At 38.4% G+C, this 16,447-nt stretch overlaps 1 protein-coding gene across 5 annotated transcripts in view; it reads left to right on the plus strand.

Moving 5' to 3' along the window:
• Positions 1-11,095: 11,095 nt before the first annotated feature.
• LOC126457297 (GMP synthase [glutamine-hydrolyzing]) overlaps positions 11,096-16,447 on the plus strand; it is a 178,771-nt gene continuing 173,419 nt past the window's right edge. The window contains exons 1-2 of one of the 5 annotated variants that reach the window (XM_050093474.1): positions 11,113-11,208; positions 11,294-11,338. Coding sequence is in view for 2 of the 5 variants with exons in the window: in XM_050093470.1 (XP_049949427.1) it covers positions 11,475-11,493 (19 nt within the window). In the remaining 3 variants the exon portion in view is untranslated. Of the gene's footprint in view, positions 11,209-11,293; positions 11,339-11,457; positions 11,494-11,794; positions 11,825-16,447 lie in introns of those variants that run through there. The other 4 variants (XM_050093475.1, XM_050093476.1, XM_050093470.1 and 1 more) reach the window with 4 other exon arrangements.

A 16,447-nucleotide genomic window follows, 5' to 3' on the forward strand; every position in this document is an offset into this window, starting at 1 on the left:
ATCGACCCACAGCTGGCAGGCTGCACCCTCGTAAATGAACTGTTCAGAAAAGCAGGAAGCGGCATATCGTGGTTTGTTCGCAGCACTAACCTGTAACTAGCGAAACTCTCATTCCTTGCGGTATGATAATGCAGATGGAATGAATAGACACACTGAGAACATGCTGTCTGATACAGAGGTATCTAAAGTCAAATATTGTTGTCATTGTTGTGGGTTAGGGGACCATTTGCTCTCGTTTGAAGAGAGGTGTCAGCGGTCCTGTTCACACCATGGTGTCTAATATGTGGACAGTTTTCCCTGCTTCTGCATTTACGATTAGTACTTGCATGGCTTCGGGTGTTGGAGCCTGGACATTGCATGTTACTCGTATTACTCTGTACTGTAGAGCTTACAGAACGACATTCTGGGAGCTGCCATACTGCAGCATTTGCACTCCTTGCTATAGGTCTGCTTCCTAAGTAGTATTGAGATATGGTCGTTGCCCTGTTTTTTGCAATACTGGCACTCCTCACATGCTCTACATTATAGGTACGACACACGGTCTGCGTTGGGTTCCTCTATCATCTATGGTGGATAATAGCTTAGAAAGTGTATGAGTACACCTAGAAAGATGGTTGCTATGCAACGTAACTGTAGGAACGAGTGCCACACGTATGGTAATCCTGTAAATGTATCATAGTGATGTAAACGAAAATTTTATGAGATCTGATAAACATTAAGTTTTCAGTAACATATTAAGTGTACATTAAATGATAAATCTGTAAATATTATTGAAAAACCACTACTGAGATGGACCATGCAGGATAAAGCACTGAGCTAATCAAATATTTACCCGATACTCTAACAAACATTTGGAGTGATGTGGTTTACATATTTTAATACATGTGGTATACAAGTATGTATATGAATTATAGTAATTAGAAACGACCTCCTTCATAGGTTGCTTCTAGTTACCGATTCCAACTATATGACGGTTCATTATTTAGATTTTTTTTTCAGTACACGTGTAAAATATAATATATGCGCTCGGAATTGCTCTCGTGTTCTTATTTATGTCAGTCATCTTCAACTCGTTTTAATGAAATTCGCGCGTAAATAATAGTCGCGTTAAATGTATTATTTTACGGCATTCTACATTCGTTTTTTTAAATGTATGATCCGTTCCATTCATAGATTGTCCATTGCAGCATCTTTGCTTTACGTATAACATCATTGGTCAAAGCCAGTGGGTGGTATTGGACACTAGAGTTTATCCAATGTACAAACAAGAAACGTTGTTAGCAGAAATCTCAAGAAGTTCTTGACTGATTTACTTCAAATTTTTCCACGATTCTCAAATAAACATTTGAGTAGACACTAGGTACAGGTATTTTTAACAGATGTTGTATATAAATATATGTGTCATATAACAGGGATAAACTGTTAGCAAAAATTTCGAAAAGTGCTGAATCAATTTTCTTCAAATTTTTACACAATACTCTACTAAACGTTCAGATGGACACAGGCAAGGTATTTTTAACTTATGTGGTACATAAAGACATACATGTTCTCCTTGTGGCTTCACAACCCTGCATGAATCTTTGCCTTCCTAATAATTTCTTTACATTCTACCCTCTCATTTACTTAACATCCCCATACTCCGATTTCCAAGACTGGTGTTTTCTTCCACGATGTCAAGCCATCATTTATATAGTCTTCCTTTTATTCTTCTTCCTTTCGGTTTTCATTTGAAGATTTTCTTTGTAGTTCTTGCGTCGTCCATCCTTAGGACATTCTCCAGCCAGGCTATTCTTTTACTTTTAATTAGCCTTGAATATCAGTTTCTATGAGATGATCCAATTCATAAATGGTCCTTGCTGTCCAGGTACCATCGTTATTTCGAATCCTTCTACAAATGTTCCATAGTGTTCTTCATTAACTTATTCTGAGTTAATGTTCATCAACGCCAGTTACCATCCATGCTTCCCATCCTTAAGTAACCAACAGCCTAATCATAACCTTATACTGTATATAGTCGTTTTGAGCTGTTGGTTTACCATCCTAGTTGTTATTAGCCTTTTAAATGTGTGATGACACCTATTACCACTTAAAATGAGGACTTTTATTTCAGTGAACATGGAATTCGCTTTATTAGTACTAGCCCCTAGTATACAAAATAATCTACATGCTGTAAATTAAAACCTTCTGCTGACCAGCTATCCAGATTACTATCACATGTCCTATGGAGTCTCATATATTTAGCCTATGATTGTTAATTCCCAGTTCTTTGTGTATTACCGTTTCTTCAGCTCCACAAGTACTCTCTACAATGACGTCTTTCATCTACCAATAACTGCAACATCATCAGCATATGCAGCCAACTGCAAGACCCTTATACCTATGTGCCCAAATATTTGCAGTTTTCGAGTAACTGCTAGCAAGATCAAATTGAAAAGCATTGTGGAAAGAGCGTTACCTTTATTGATGTTAAAGACAGTCCATTAATTCGCCATCCACTCTCAATATTGCATTGGAACCAGCCAAACTTGCCTTAACAACCAAAATATATTTGGAGGGCATGCCAAGCAGTTTTATAGCTTCTAACAAGTCTTTCCCTATTAGATTACTTAAGCTCTGCTTGGAGTCTACATAGATATAACTGAGTTCTACATTATATTCATATTCTTTTTCCTGTATTTTTTCAGTATGAATATTTGGTCAAAATTTACTCTACTGGCTTCAAGCCACACTGATAATCACCTCATATATCTTCCAAATATGGACTTAGTCTATTATGTAGGAATTTGGATAAAACTTTTTTGCCACATTTACATAGTGATACCTATTATGTATGAGATGTACTATACCTTTTGCCCATTCATCTGGAATTATTTATTTATTACAGATTGAAAAGATAAGTTTACATATCCGTTTATCTAAGTAAAGTCTCCTCTCTTTAGAAGCTTGGCAACTATACCATCATTTCCTGGAGATTTGTCATAATGTTGACAGTTCACGACCTTCTGTACTTCTGCAAGTGTAGGCTCTTCTATTTTTGATTCTACTTTATGGTCTAACTGTTGCTTTACATCGTTGCGATCACCCTCCGGCATTTCTTTAAAATATTTCCTCCATCTATTCATCATTTCACTCTCTTCTGTCAGCAGGTTTCCATCCTTATCCTTGCAGCCTATTATTTTATGTCTGTACCGTCGTTTTCCTTCTTTTAATTTATTATAAAACTGTCTACATTCACTCATATTATATCGCCCTTTCATATCTTCTGTCTCTCTTTTTAAGACTTCTCTTTTCTTTCTGCTGTATACACTTGCCCTTCTATCCTCTTTTCGTTATATGTAGAACAGTTAATTCCCGTATTTCGTTGGAGACATTTTAGTCTTGCTCTTTTCTTCAGTTTCACCACCTGACTGTATTCATCATCATACCACTTCTCATTCCTAGGCCTTCTGGAAACCCCTAATATGTCCTATGCCAAAGTAGTGATATTATTGTTAATACAGTTCCATTCCTTATCTATGTTATTACTCCAGTCCACTAACTGTAATCTCTGTTTCAATTTAATCTGATATTAAAAAGGTGTATCTCTACCTTACAATTTGTCTATATTAAATTTGAGAATTACTCTGTTTTCCCTTTATATGCCACAGGAATCATTTGCCTCATTTTTGTAGCTGCAAGGTAGTAGCCAAAGTCTGAGTTTGCTCCCGAAAACGTGTGTCCATCTCCAGTCATTTGTCTACCTTTTGGATATCAATACAGGGTCAGTTTGATTTCCATTATTCGTTCCTGAAAGTTTCCAGGTTCCTTTTGAAATATTTTTTCTTTGGAAATACGTGCTTACTCCTTTTCGATCACTGGCAGCTTCAAACTGGACAGCTGTGAGTGTGATGGTACTCGTTTCTGCATGTAAGCTTTATTTACCAAAAAGTGTGTCGAAAATATGTTTTAATATGTATAATATAGAAATGAGTATATAATAATACATAAAGAAGAAATTTTGTTGGCAAATATCTCGAAAAGTTCACACACACACACACCCTGTCGTGATAATTCCTTCATGGTGCATCGTTTCTTTGTCTTAAGAGTGTATTGAAAATATGTTGTTTATGTCTGTATATTGGTCAACAACTTTCCGAGATTTTTTCTTACAAGCTTTTGCCTTATATACATACATACTTGCACACACCACACACACACACACACACACACACACACACACACACACACACACACACACACACACACACACACGTATATCTGTGTGTGTTTTGTTGGCAAATATCTCGAAAAGTTCACACACACACACACACACACACATATATATATATATATATATATATATATATATATATATATATATATATATATGTGTGTGTGTGTGTGTGTGTGTGTGTGTGTGTGTGTGAACTTTTCGAGATATTTGCCAACAAAACACACACAGATATACGTGTGTGTGTGTGTGTGTGTGTGTGTGTGTGTGTGTGTGTGTGTGTGTGTGTGTGGTGTGTGCAAGTATGTATGTATATAAGGCAAAAGCTTGTAAGAAAAAATCTCGGAAAGTTGTTGACCAATATACAGACATAAACAACATATTTTCAATACACTCTTAAGACAAAGAAACGATGCACCATGAAGGAATTATCACGACAGGGTGGAAATCGGTAGATGTGATGTACAGATACAGACAAACGAATGATTACCATTTCAGAAAACTGAATGGTTAATTCAAGAGAAACATCTTCAAAAATTGAGCAAGTCAGTAACATGTTGGCCCACCTCTGGCACTTGTGTAAGCAGTTATTAGCTTTGTGTTGATTGACAGTATTGCTGGATCTACTCCTGAGGGATATCGTGCTAAATTCTGTCCAATTGGCGCAGTAGATTCTCAAAATCCTGAGATGATTGGAGGGTCCTGCCCATAATGCTCCAAATTCTCAATTGAGGAGAGATCCGGCAACCTTGTTGAAATGTAAGCCCAGAATGGCTTGCCATGAGGGCAACAAAATGGGGTGTAGAATTACGTCGATGTACCACTGTGCTGTAAGGGTGCTGTGGATGACAACCAAAGAAGTTGTGCTATGAAATGATATGGTAGCCCAGACCATCACTCCTGATTGTCGGGCCATGTGGCAGGCAATGGTCAGGTTGGTATCTCACCACTGTCCAGGTGTCTCCAGACACATCTTCGCTGCTCATGAGGGGTCAGTTCAAAGCGAGACTCATCACTGAAGCAATTCTACTCCAGTCAATGAGATTCCAAGCTGAATGTGTCTGACAACAATGAAAATGGGCTTATCGGTGTACAGAGGTCAATGACAGTAGGTGCAAGGAGCACCATGAGCTTAGTCTCTTCTTGGTGAGAAGCCTATTAATGGACCTTATGGTCACTGATGCAACAATTGCAAGTCGGATTGACGATAATGATGAATCTGGGGCTATGAATGCCTCTCTGACAACTGCTCGGTTCTCACATTCTGTCGTCTCTCTAGGTCGACTGCGTCCTGCTTTAGGCTATGTTCGCTCATGATTCACACATCTCTGCCAACACTGTCAAATAGCGGCATGCTCCTATTCAAATGTTGAGGGATTCACCAATTACTCTAACTGGCTTCTTTGAGCCCAACTACACATCCTCTTTCAAATGCTAACATCAGCATATAGTGTTCAAGTGCTTGTCTGCAAGACATATTTACTGTCCAACTGAGTACTCAGAACGAAATTCGCAGAAACTTCGTTTCCTTGTATCAACATGTCCTCTGTTTACTATCCTTGTCAGCTGCATGGAGAAATTGTACTGCAGCATCACAATTTCATCTGTGATCGATCAAAGTTTACAGTTTTTCCTTTTCCATCGATACCTGTATGGATATCAATTTGTGACTAATTAGTATAACTCCGTAGTAAGTCGTTTCTTGACTTAGAATACGCATATGGTATATAAATATACGCTGAAGAACCAAAGAAACTGGTACCCCTGCCTAATATCGTGCAGGGCCCCCACGTGCATCCAGAAGTGCCACAACATGAAGATGCATGGACTCGGCTAATGTCTGAAGTAGTGCTGGAGGGAATTGACACCATGAATCCAGCAGGGCTATCCATAAAACCGTAAGAGGACAAGGGGGTGGAGATCCCTTCTGAACAACATGTTGCAAGGCATCTCTCATATGCTCAATAATGTTCATTTCTGGGGAATTTGATGGCCAGTGGAAGTGTGGAAGTGTTTAAACTCAGAAGAGTGTTGCTGGAGCCACTCTGTAGCTATTCTGGACGTGTGGACTGTCAAACTGTCCTGCTGGAATTGCCCAATTCCGTCGGAATTCACAATGGACGTTAATGGATACTGGTGATCAAACAGGATGTTTATGTACGTTTCACCTGTCACAGTTATATCTAGACGTAGCAAGGGTCCCATATCAGTCCAACTGCACATGCCCCATACAATTACAGAGCCTCTACCAGTTTGAACAGTCCCTTGCTGACATGCAGAGTCCATGGATTCATGAGGTTGTCTCCATACCCATACTCGTTCATCTGCTCTATACAATTTGAAACGAGACTCTTCGAACCAGGCATGTCGGTGTTGACCTGCCCAGGCGAGGCGTAAAGCTTTGTTTTGTGCTTCGGCTTCAATAGCCCATACCGATGATGTTTTGTTGAATGCTTCAAATGCTGACACTTGTTGATGGCCCAGTATTGAAATCTGCAGCAATTTGTGGAAGGGTTACACTTCTGTCATGTTGAACGATTCTCTTCAGTCGTCGTTGCTCCCATTCTTTTTCCAGCTGCAGTGATGTCAGAGATTTGATGTTTTATGGGATTCCTGATATTCATAGTATACTTGTGAAACGGTCGTATCGGAAAATCCGCACTTTGTCACTACCTCGGAGATGTTGTGTCCTATTGCTCGTGTACCGACTATAACACGACGTTCAAACTCACTTAAATCTTGATAACCGGCCATTGTTGTTGCAGTAAGTGATCTAATAACTGCGTGAGACACTTGTTGTCTTATTTAGGGGTTGCCGACCTTAGCGCCGTATTCTGCTTGTTTACAAGTATTTGTATTTGAATACGCATGTCTATACCAGTTTCTTTGGCCCTTCAGTGAATATACTGTACAAAGGGGAAATCTTAGTAAAATTCTCGTAGAGTTCTTGAGTGATTTACAATAGATTTTTACGCAATAATCTAATAAACATTCGACAGGTGTAGGCTACATTTTTAAAATATTTGTTATATATATATTTATTTGGTTGGCACTGAGGCATACCCTCTGATGCTATCTGTACAAAATCCATCGGCATCGTGAACTGTTACCTGGCGATTTAGTGAAGCGGAGGGCATTTGCGGTGTGGGCGTTTCAAAAGATGGCGGAAGATGAAGATTGGTTGAGTAACGTGTTGTGGACCGACGAAGCTCATTTCACGCTCCGAGGGTCTGTCAACGCCCATAACTGCAGAATTTAGGCTACCGAAAATCCTAGAACTGTCGTGGAAATCCAGTGCACGACGAGAAAGTCACGGTATGGGTTGGATTTACCACATCTGCCGTTATTGGGCCTTTTTTCTTCGAGGAAATGCGTGAATCTGGTTTTGTAACTGCTACCGTGACAGATAAGTACGCCAATACGTTACAGAATCGCACCATCCCCAGCCTGGCTGAGTAACACCTGCTGGAACATATGATGTTTACGCAGGACGGCGCTCCACCCCGTTTTTGCTAGACGCGTGAAAGATCTCTTGCACGCGTCGTTTGGTGATGATCGTGTGCTCAGCCGCCACTTTCGTCATGCTTGACCTCCCAGGTCCACAGACCTCAGTCTGTGCAATTATTGGCTTTGGGGTTACCTGAAGTCTCAAGTGTACCATGATCGACCGACATCTCTAGGAATGCTGAAAGACAACATCCTATGCCAATGCCTCACCATTACTCCGGACATGCTTTACAGTGCTGTTCACAACATTATTCCTCGACTACAGTTATTGTTGAGCAATGATGGTGAACATATTGAGCATTTCCTGTAAAGAACATCATCTTTGCTTTGTCTTACTTTGTTATGCTAATTACTGCTATTCTGATCAGATGAAGCGCCATCTGTCGGACATTTTTTGAACGTTTGTATCTTTTTGGTTCTAATAAAACTCCAGGTCATTCCAAGCATGTGTGTCAATTTGTACCTCTCTATCTACATTATTCCATAATTTATTCAGTTTTCAAATTTATACTGACTTTTTGATCATCCGGTATATCCAACTGCTAAACGATTGCCAAAAGATTTATTAAAGTGCCAGAACTTAACCTAAGATCAACAACAGAACAACTATAAATTTTTTTTAAAAAAACTTCACAGATCACTGATACAAAGAACAATTACATCAAACATTGACATTCAGGCATTACATGGAAGAGACTGTTTTAAAAAACATTAGTCAGATTACGTTTCACCCAACAACCCCTAGTGAAATAAGTAAAATTATTAAATATTTGAAAACAATGTGGAGCAATTACAGCTGATATTCTGAGTCACATATATAATGCATCACTAATTCAAGGTATTTTCCCATACAGGTTAAAATATGCCATCGTCAGGCAGCTCTACAAAAAGGGGGACACCACAGATGTCAATAATTATCAGTCAGTATAGTTGCTTATAGCATTTTCAAAAATCTTCGAGAAAGTACTGTACTCAAGAGTGGTTAGCCGTCTCAACAGTTTGGATTTCAAAAATGCTGTTCCACTGAGACAGCAATATACAATTTCACTGTCCACATAATAGAGTCTTTAAATGGTAGAATGTCACCAATAGGAATTTTCTGTGACTTTTCCAAAGCATTTGATTGTGTGAAGCATGGCATTATATTACAGATATTACAGTTCTATGGTATAAATGGAATACCATATGGTTGGTTTAAGTCATACCTACAGAACAGGAAGCAAAAAGTTTTCTTATATGGGTCAAGTGATTTAAGTAAGTTTGCCACTTCATCTAACTGGGGTGAAATTACATTAGGTGTTCCACAGGGTTCAATCATGGGTCCCCTTCTGTTCTTGAACGATCTCCCTTCCTATCTGAAACAGGAAGCTGAAGTGACACTGTTTGCTGATGATACAAGCATCATTATTAACTCAGTAAAAGAAATTCCAATTGAAAATAATACAAATACGGTCTTTGGAAAAGTCATTAATTGGTTTGCTACAGATTTGAAAAAACACAGGACATCCAATTTTCTGCTGAAAAAAGTACAATTCCTTCAATAAATATAACACATAAACAGAAGTCAGTAGACAGGGTAGAGCATACTAAGTTTTAGGGTGTACACATAGATGAGAATCTTAATTGGAAAATTCATCTTTTGGATCTTCTAAAGCGACTAGGTTCAGCAACTTTTGCAATCAAAATAATTGTCAATTTAGAGGATATTGAAATTAGTAAGCTAACATACTTCGCATGCTTTCACTTTCTGATGTCATACGGAATAATATTTTGGGGTAACTCAACACTTAGACAAAAAGTATTCTCTGATCAAAAGAAAGTGGTTAGAATAATGTGTGGGGTTCATAGTCACACATCTTGTAGGCATCTTTTTAAAAGATTGGGAATTCTTAGAACAGCGTCACAGTACATTTATTCACTAATGAAATTTGTTCTGAACAACATGAACCAATTCAAAAACAACAGTGACATTCATGATTATAATACCGGAAAAAAGAAAGACTTACACTATCCTTTACTTCTTTGGCACAGAAAGGGGTAAAATATGCTGCTATAAAAATTTTCGACAAATTACCAGATGAAATAAAATGTCTGACAGACAGCAGTAATAGTTTCAAAAATAAATTGAAATCATATCACCTTGACAACTGCTTCTATACTATAGATGAATTCTTGACCAGGAAAAAATAAATCTATAAATATAGTATATGCATTTTGTGCCATTTAAGGGAATAGGGTAAATAATAGAAATATTAATCTTTAAATTAAAAAATCTATTTTCATATGTGCATTTCTTGTACACTTGACACGTTCCACCTCATAACGGCTACCATACTGTGTGATTGATCAATGGAACACGCAACCGACTAACTAACTAAATTGGATCAAAGATACTTGCACACATATAACAGAAACAAATATGAACTTGTAACATTATTTACAATCCTTTAACAGTGTCAACTCCCTGATTATTTCCTTGAAAATCAACAGAAGAAACTGTGTAGAGGAGTGTACCTAAAATCGCTGGCGCATCAACTTTTTCTGGAGAGCTACACAGAATATGAAGATGTTTGGAATCCCCTCCAGCTACCGAAGTCGACTGAAACGATTTATCCCCAGAGGAGACAGAGAGAAAATACCACATGTCCGCATCCCAAAAGACGTAGATGCACCGCCTACACTACAATAGTGGGTCGCAGAAGGATGTCAAACTATGAACGTAGAAACTGACACAGCACAATCTGCTTATCCCATGCACATATGGCCAGCCAGCTTTGCTTCTCTGTGCACCACTGAGTTTCTTCTCACACTTCTGAGTGAGTGTGAAAGACACCAGCCCCAAAATTGTGTCTTAAAATTGGATTGCTTAGGTAATTTTAGTGTTACAAAAATTTATATACTAAAAACTGGAGCTTTGCGGTAATAATTTCAAAATTTCCGTTCTTTATGTATCTTTTCAGTTTAACTAAAGTTTTTAAGCTTCCGTTTTCATCTGTTCTTTTTCTACACTTTCCCATGAAAACTGCTTATTACGCATAGGACACTAAAGTTGAAAATATGAGATAATAGGTGATTTGAAAGTCTGTATCTGGCAAGTTCATTGTCCCGAACGTAGGAGTCCCAGATTTCCGCCTGACGGAGGATTAAACAGGTACAGACATAGTGCTCTGTTTCATAATTGTTGCATTGTCTGATATTACCGTTTTGTATAAGCAGTACCTCAGTAATACCTTCTAATAAAAAATTATAATCTACTATGTCAAATGATATGAAATTTGTTGCATTTCAGATTTTCAATTTATTGCACGTACAGTCAAATAACGCTAACTGATTTAAATTAATTTCTTCAAATGCTGGTGATGGTACTTTCGTCAATATAATCTCTGATAGCGAGAGTTGTGTCTGTGGTTGTATGTGGTCGATGGTCGATGTCATAGAGCCGTATTTGAGTGTTGTATTTGATAATCTGTTGTAAAATCTCGCTGTATTTGGTGAGTAATGTAGTAGTTTTTTGTGATAAATGAGTGCAGCCGTTTTTGTTGTTATTGTTATTTTGTTCTCATGGGATCATTGCAGTTGCGGCGCCGTCCGTTGCGTGAAACGTGGCGATTTGAATTTCAGGTTTGCATGAAAAATATATACACTTCGTCTGTCTCGAGTATTTATCATCCTCTGCAATGTTTATTATTGATTGTGAATGTTTCTTTGGCTCCAGCCGTTTCTGTTACTGAAATGTGTCTCCTGAAAAATATAAGTGATGCTCAGCAAGGCACCCGGTATTTTAGTTTTATTTCATATTCTAGATTTGATAGAATTGTTGATGGGGCATGTTTAATTATATACGGAATGACGTATGGCGTGTTTCGAAATGCGAAATACAGCACCAAAAAAACTGTCATGAATCGGTCAAGTCGCAGCGTTACGTAATGAACTAGGGATTTTTTGTTTTTATTACATTATCTAACCACACGTGGCTTACGTCCCGCACTTTAGAAAGGATTGTCTTTTCTACTGCGGGCGTTTTGTTTCTGTGGGGAGGTCCTTTTTGAAACAGAGACGTGTGTGATTGGTATCCAACACTTGTTTCTCTGTATGAAGTGGTGCCATGTAATTTTTCCATGTTTTGTATTATTTTATGAGTGCTGTTTGTTCATATACCGATTATGGCCATGAAAATCACCATTAAGTATTACATGCGAAACGGAACCATCACTACCGCAGTGTTATAATTTGGTTTCACCTTATTTTGTTTACATTGCCTATAGCAGCACTCGTTGAACTCATAACTTGAGCATTCCTGACAAACTTTAACCACCTATTGTAGTATGTATAGGTCCGATTTTGGTTTTGTTACAGCTTTTACTCTGTTAGCAATGATACTAATGGTATACACTCCACTGTAGAAAGAGGGATATAGGAGGAAATATCGTATGTTGTAATGAAATCTGTTTATAGTATTTTCTTTGTATGATTATCATTTTAAACTTTCTTTTATGCTACCCACTGCACTTACTCGCAGATACATTTTTCAAAAACGCTTGCTATTGTTGTAGTCTTTTAGTACAGGAGATTTGTAAATCATGACGAAACTGTGGTTATGATACACTGTGAAATTTGAATGTAGTCAAAATTCGTGCAGTTCTTACTCTACCCACAGAAGAAAATTGCTGTATGGGAAACAAAATCCAAATATCCGTCACTAATACTAGAGGCACATAAATGGCAATAAAATTTAGTCATAGTTTTTTAGCTTTTTAATCCCTTTACTATGCTGTGGGGGAAGTGTGTACATGCTATGTTGTCTAGCTGATTAGCATTTTAATTTTCATTGCAGCAATTTTTAAAAAATCTGAATGTCCTGGATATTGAAGAATGTTTTTGTTAGCAGTTATCAAAAAGTACAATACCTTAAATTGTGGTGAGAATGTGCACTTTTATGATATAATGGCCTGGGTATTTCTTTCAACTTACAATAAATTGTAAGTGCAAAACAGAATTTACAAATAGAAACAATTATTTAGTTAACTTAGTTTTGCTACTGAAGAATGGGATACTACCTGTCGGCTTTGACCAATGACATTAGAATTTGGCAGAGATGATTTATTACACAGCAAAGACGAGTGCTCATAAAAAAAAAGTAATGCAGGAGAGAAAACAGATGGTAGACAAATGTCACATCCATTAATATTTCAAACAATGTTAAGGATAGCACTTCTGTAAAAAATAAAAAAAAGTAATGTTAGCATGGAATACCTCTGTGTGTGTGTGTTTTGTATCTCTAACTTCAGTCAATCTATATAGGTTAACTGCAGTATGGGATACAAATTTAATGTATGTTGATTTCTTCGTTTTTGTTAGCATTAGTATCCTATTCTTCAGTTGACCTATATACGTATACGGGATACAAATTTTACAGAAGTTGCTTCTTTCGCTTCCGCTGCTACTAGCATTATATTCTTACGTTGATAGTATTACTAGTGAAGGTGGAAAGATCTACGTATAATATTTGTCTTCGATACTAATAATAACAACTGAGAATTATCACAGTCTTGCTGGCGATGACAAAAAAATGGACATCAGTAAAATTTGTATCCCATTCATCAGTTGAGCTATGTAGGTCAACTGAAGAGCAGGTTACTAGTACTAGCGAATGGAAAATGACGACTTTTATAACATCTGTATCACGTACTTCAGTTGACCTGTATAGGTCACCTGAAGAATAGGATACTATTACTAGTAACACGAAAAATGGCAACATACGTAATATTTGTTTCCTGTTCTTCAGTTGACCTATCAGTTAGCCCCCTCTGCATTACAACCTGAAGTTAACTAGCAAATTTTGGAGGATGCATTTGCAGAACACAGTTAAGGAAACACTTAAACAGGCAGTATGTATTGGGTACACTATGCCTCCATGAATATTCATCTAAACTGCTCTGTAGTGTCGAAATGCATCGTTTCCCCCTCCCTACAACAGATTTTGTGGCTGACCAGTAACCTGTACTATTTGCACAAGTCCCAGTTGATGAAGATCTGAATTCAATATTGTGAGTGACGGCAAGATGGTGGAAACCCCTATTCTCCAAATCCCTATATGAAGCAAACCCTGTGCAACATGATCTTCAATTAATTTCACCAACAGGTTCTTCATTCAATTAGGAACTACTTTAAAAACTATATCATCACATTATGGACCTGAAATTACGGTCCCCCAAACCATCTCACCGCAGGTAGCCTCCCTGTTGTATTTGCTTTTGTCAAAATAAGACTCATCGATTTCGACTGTAAACCCCCCCCCCCCCCCCCTCCCCACACCAAACACCACCTGTACTTTGTATATTCGCCACAAACTTCTGTTCAAAATGAATACCAGTCTAAAACAGTGCGCTCACTCACATGACGTTCTTGCACACACAACCACACAGGATACCTCAGACAACAACAGTATTTAATTTTTATTATATCCCTCATGACCAGCTTTGATTTCTCAAACCATGTTCCTCGTCTAATTGAATGCCACAGTCGATCCTTTGCTGCACCTCCATATGAATAAATCGTGAGTACAACCACCACACACATTTACAGGTGCGTATGTTCGCCGCACTCACGACATTGAATATAATCAACAAGACGACCAGGCATTTGCAAAAATTGAATGGTTGCCATCATGTCTTAAGCTCAAAGCCTGCTTTAAGTCATCCTTATTCATGGGAATAGATAAATCCATACCTACAAACGAAAATCAAAAACTAAAAATTCTTCTAAATGAAAAGCTATTCTCCCAATTTTTACAAACTCACTAAGAATGAAATTAAGAACCGAATGAATTGGAAAGAACCAGTTATGTAAGTCAATGCAAACGAAAAAAATCCTTCGCAACGTCTAGTGCCGTCTTTTAGAAACACGTTCATATATTTCATTTTACAATGATAGCGCTTATCCACAGCAGACAATTGATTTATAATCTATGGCTCTAAAGTAAAGACATTAACTATGAGTAACCTATGATGCCATTGGTCATAACCGACGGGTTGTATCCCATTCTTCATTTGACTCAAATCACCAACTAGCATGTGGACTGCTGCGAGAGGGGCAGAGGTGAAGGCAAAACAAGCTACACTGCTGGAATCAACATTGCATGTCCAGTGCCTGTTGCAGCTCAGGATGTGCTGTATTGGTTGGTAGTTGAGACTGCCAACAAGTAGAAGCATTCCATACCAGCCCGAAGTCACATGACTCACGGATTTCTCGGCTCCCAGGAAGGTCCAAGTCAAGTTGTGATATAGTATGCAATGTTTGGGCTAGATTGTGGTAGTGGACTCCTCCTGAGAAGTTGTTTGGTGACACTGATCTGTAGTGTAGCCCAAGTTCTTGGTTTGCGTGGCAGATGATAATTTGGTTGAGTTGGTGAAGCCAGCTAATCAGAGTGAAATAAGTGTGCTGTAATGTGGCGTAATGGTTACATCCACGCCATATTCAGCACACTTTTTCGCATCAAAACTAAAACTGCAAGGTAAATCCAGAAATCATATGTTTTAGATAATGGGCAAGTGTTCAGTGAGTATTTGATGTGTATTGTGTTCCTGTATCGTACATAAACTACAGTACAAAACTGCAATGGGTTTCTAACTTCTAAACTTTCCCTGTGTTGTGTCAGATAGTCTCATCTAGGGGCCAAATTTGTATTAAAGTTTCAAATATTTCATTTCGTGGGTTTTGCTGTCTTAGTGTCATAACTAGCTTCATCATACACAAAGGATGCCGCAAAACTGCAGCACAAACTACTGACTGCAACGTGTTCTGTTGGATATTTGCACATGAATGTACGATGGATTCTCGAAGTTCATCCAATGTGCGTGGCTTTTGTCGATAAACGACGTCCTTTAGTGTTCCCCACAGGTAAAAGTCTAGAGGACTTAGGTCTGGGGAATGTGGTGGATACTCCACAGCACCTCTACGGCCTGTACGTCTTCCTGATAGACTTTACGCCCCAACACAATTTTGGTAATGGGCTGGAGCACCATCTTGTTGAAAGTACTCTCTTCTGTCTGCATGCAAGTCTCGGATGGCAGGTAAAATGTATGTCTGAAGCTTCTGAAGGTACACCTCACTGGTAACTGTGCCGTCAAAAAGAATGGCCCAATCAAGCCTCGGTAAGACAACCCTCACCACACATTTATTCCTGGCAAATTCACGGCTTTGTCTACATGGGCTTTCGGATTTTCGGTGGTCCAGTAGATGCAATTGTGGCGATTTACTGTACCATTGAGTTTGAACTGTGCCTCATCAGACCACACAATCATCTCTGCAAACTCTTCATCATTGCGCATCATGTTAGTAAACCACTCGCAGTACTCCATTCTACGATCTGGGTCGTCCTCGTTCATTGCGTGTAGCAGTCATGAGATGTAACACTTCCACTTTGTTGTCTTCAAAATTCGCCGAACACCTGAGCGACTCACTCCAGTTTCACTGGCACACTGTCTCTCAGACTTCTGTAGTGAGCGAGTGAATTGTTGTAACACATGGCGGGAGTTAGCTGGACTTGTTACTGTTACAGGTCATCCAGATCATTGTTTGTGTACATCTTTAACACAGCCTTCGCCTTCAAATTTGTCTTGAATGCGACGAATCGTTAAACATGTCGATGGCTCTGTTTGATACTCATTTCGCCATTGCCGTTCAACCCCATTAATGTTTTTGTACTTAAAATAGCACTTCAAAACTGAC

This window comes from Schistocerca serialis, chromosome 2, assembly GCF_023864345.2.
Source record: "Schistocerca serialis cubense isolate TAMUIC-IGC-003099 chromosome 2, iqSchSeri2.2, whole genome shotgun sequence".
Lineage (NCBI taxonomy): Eukaryota > Metazoa > Arthropoda > Insecta > Orthoptera > Acrididae > Schistocerca > Schistocerca serialis.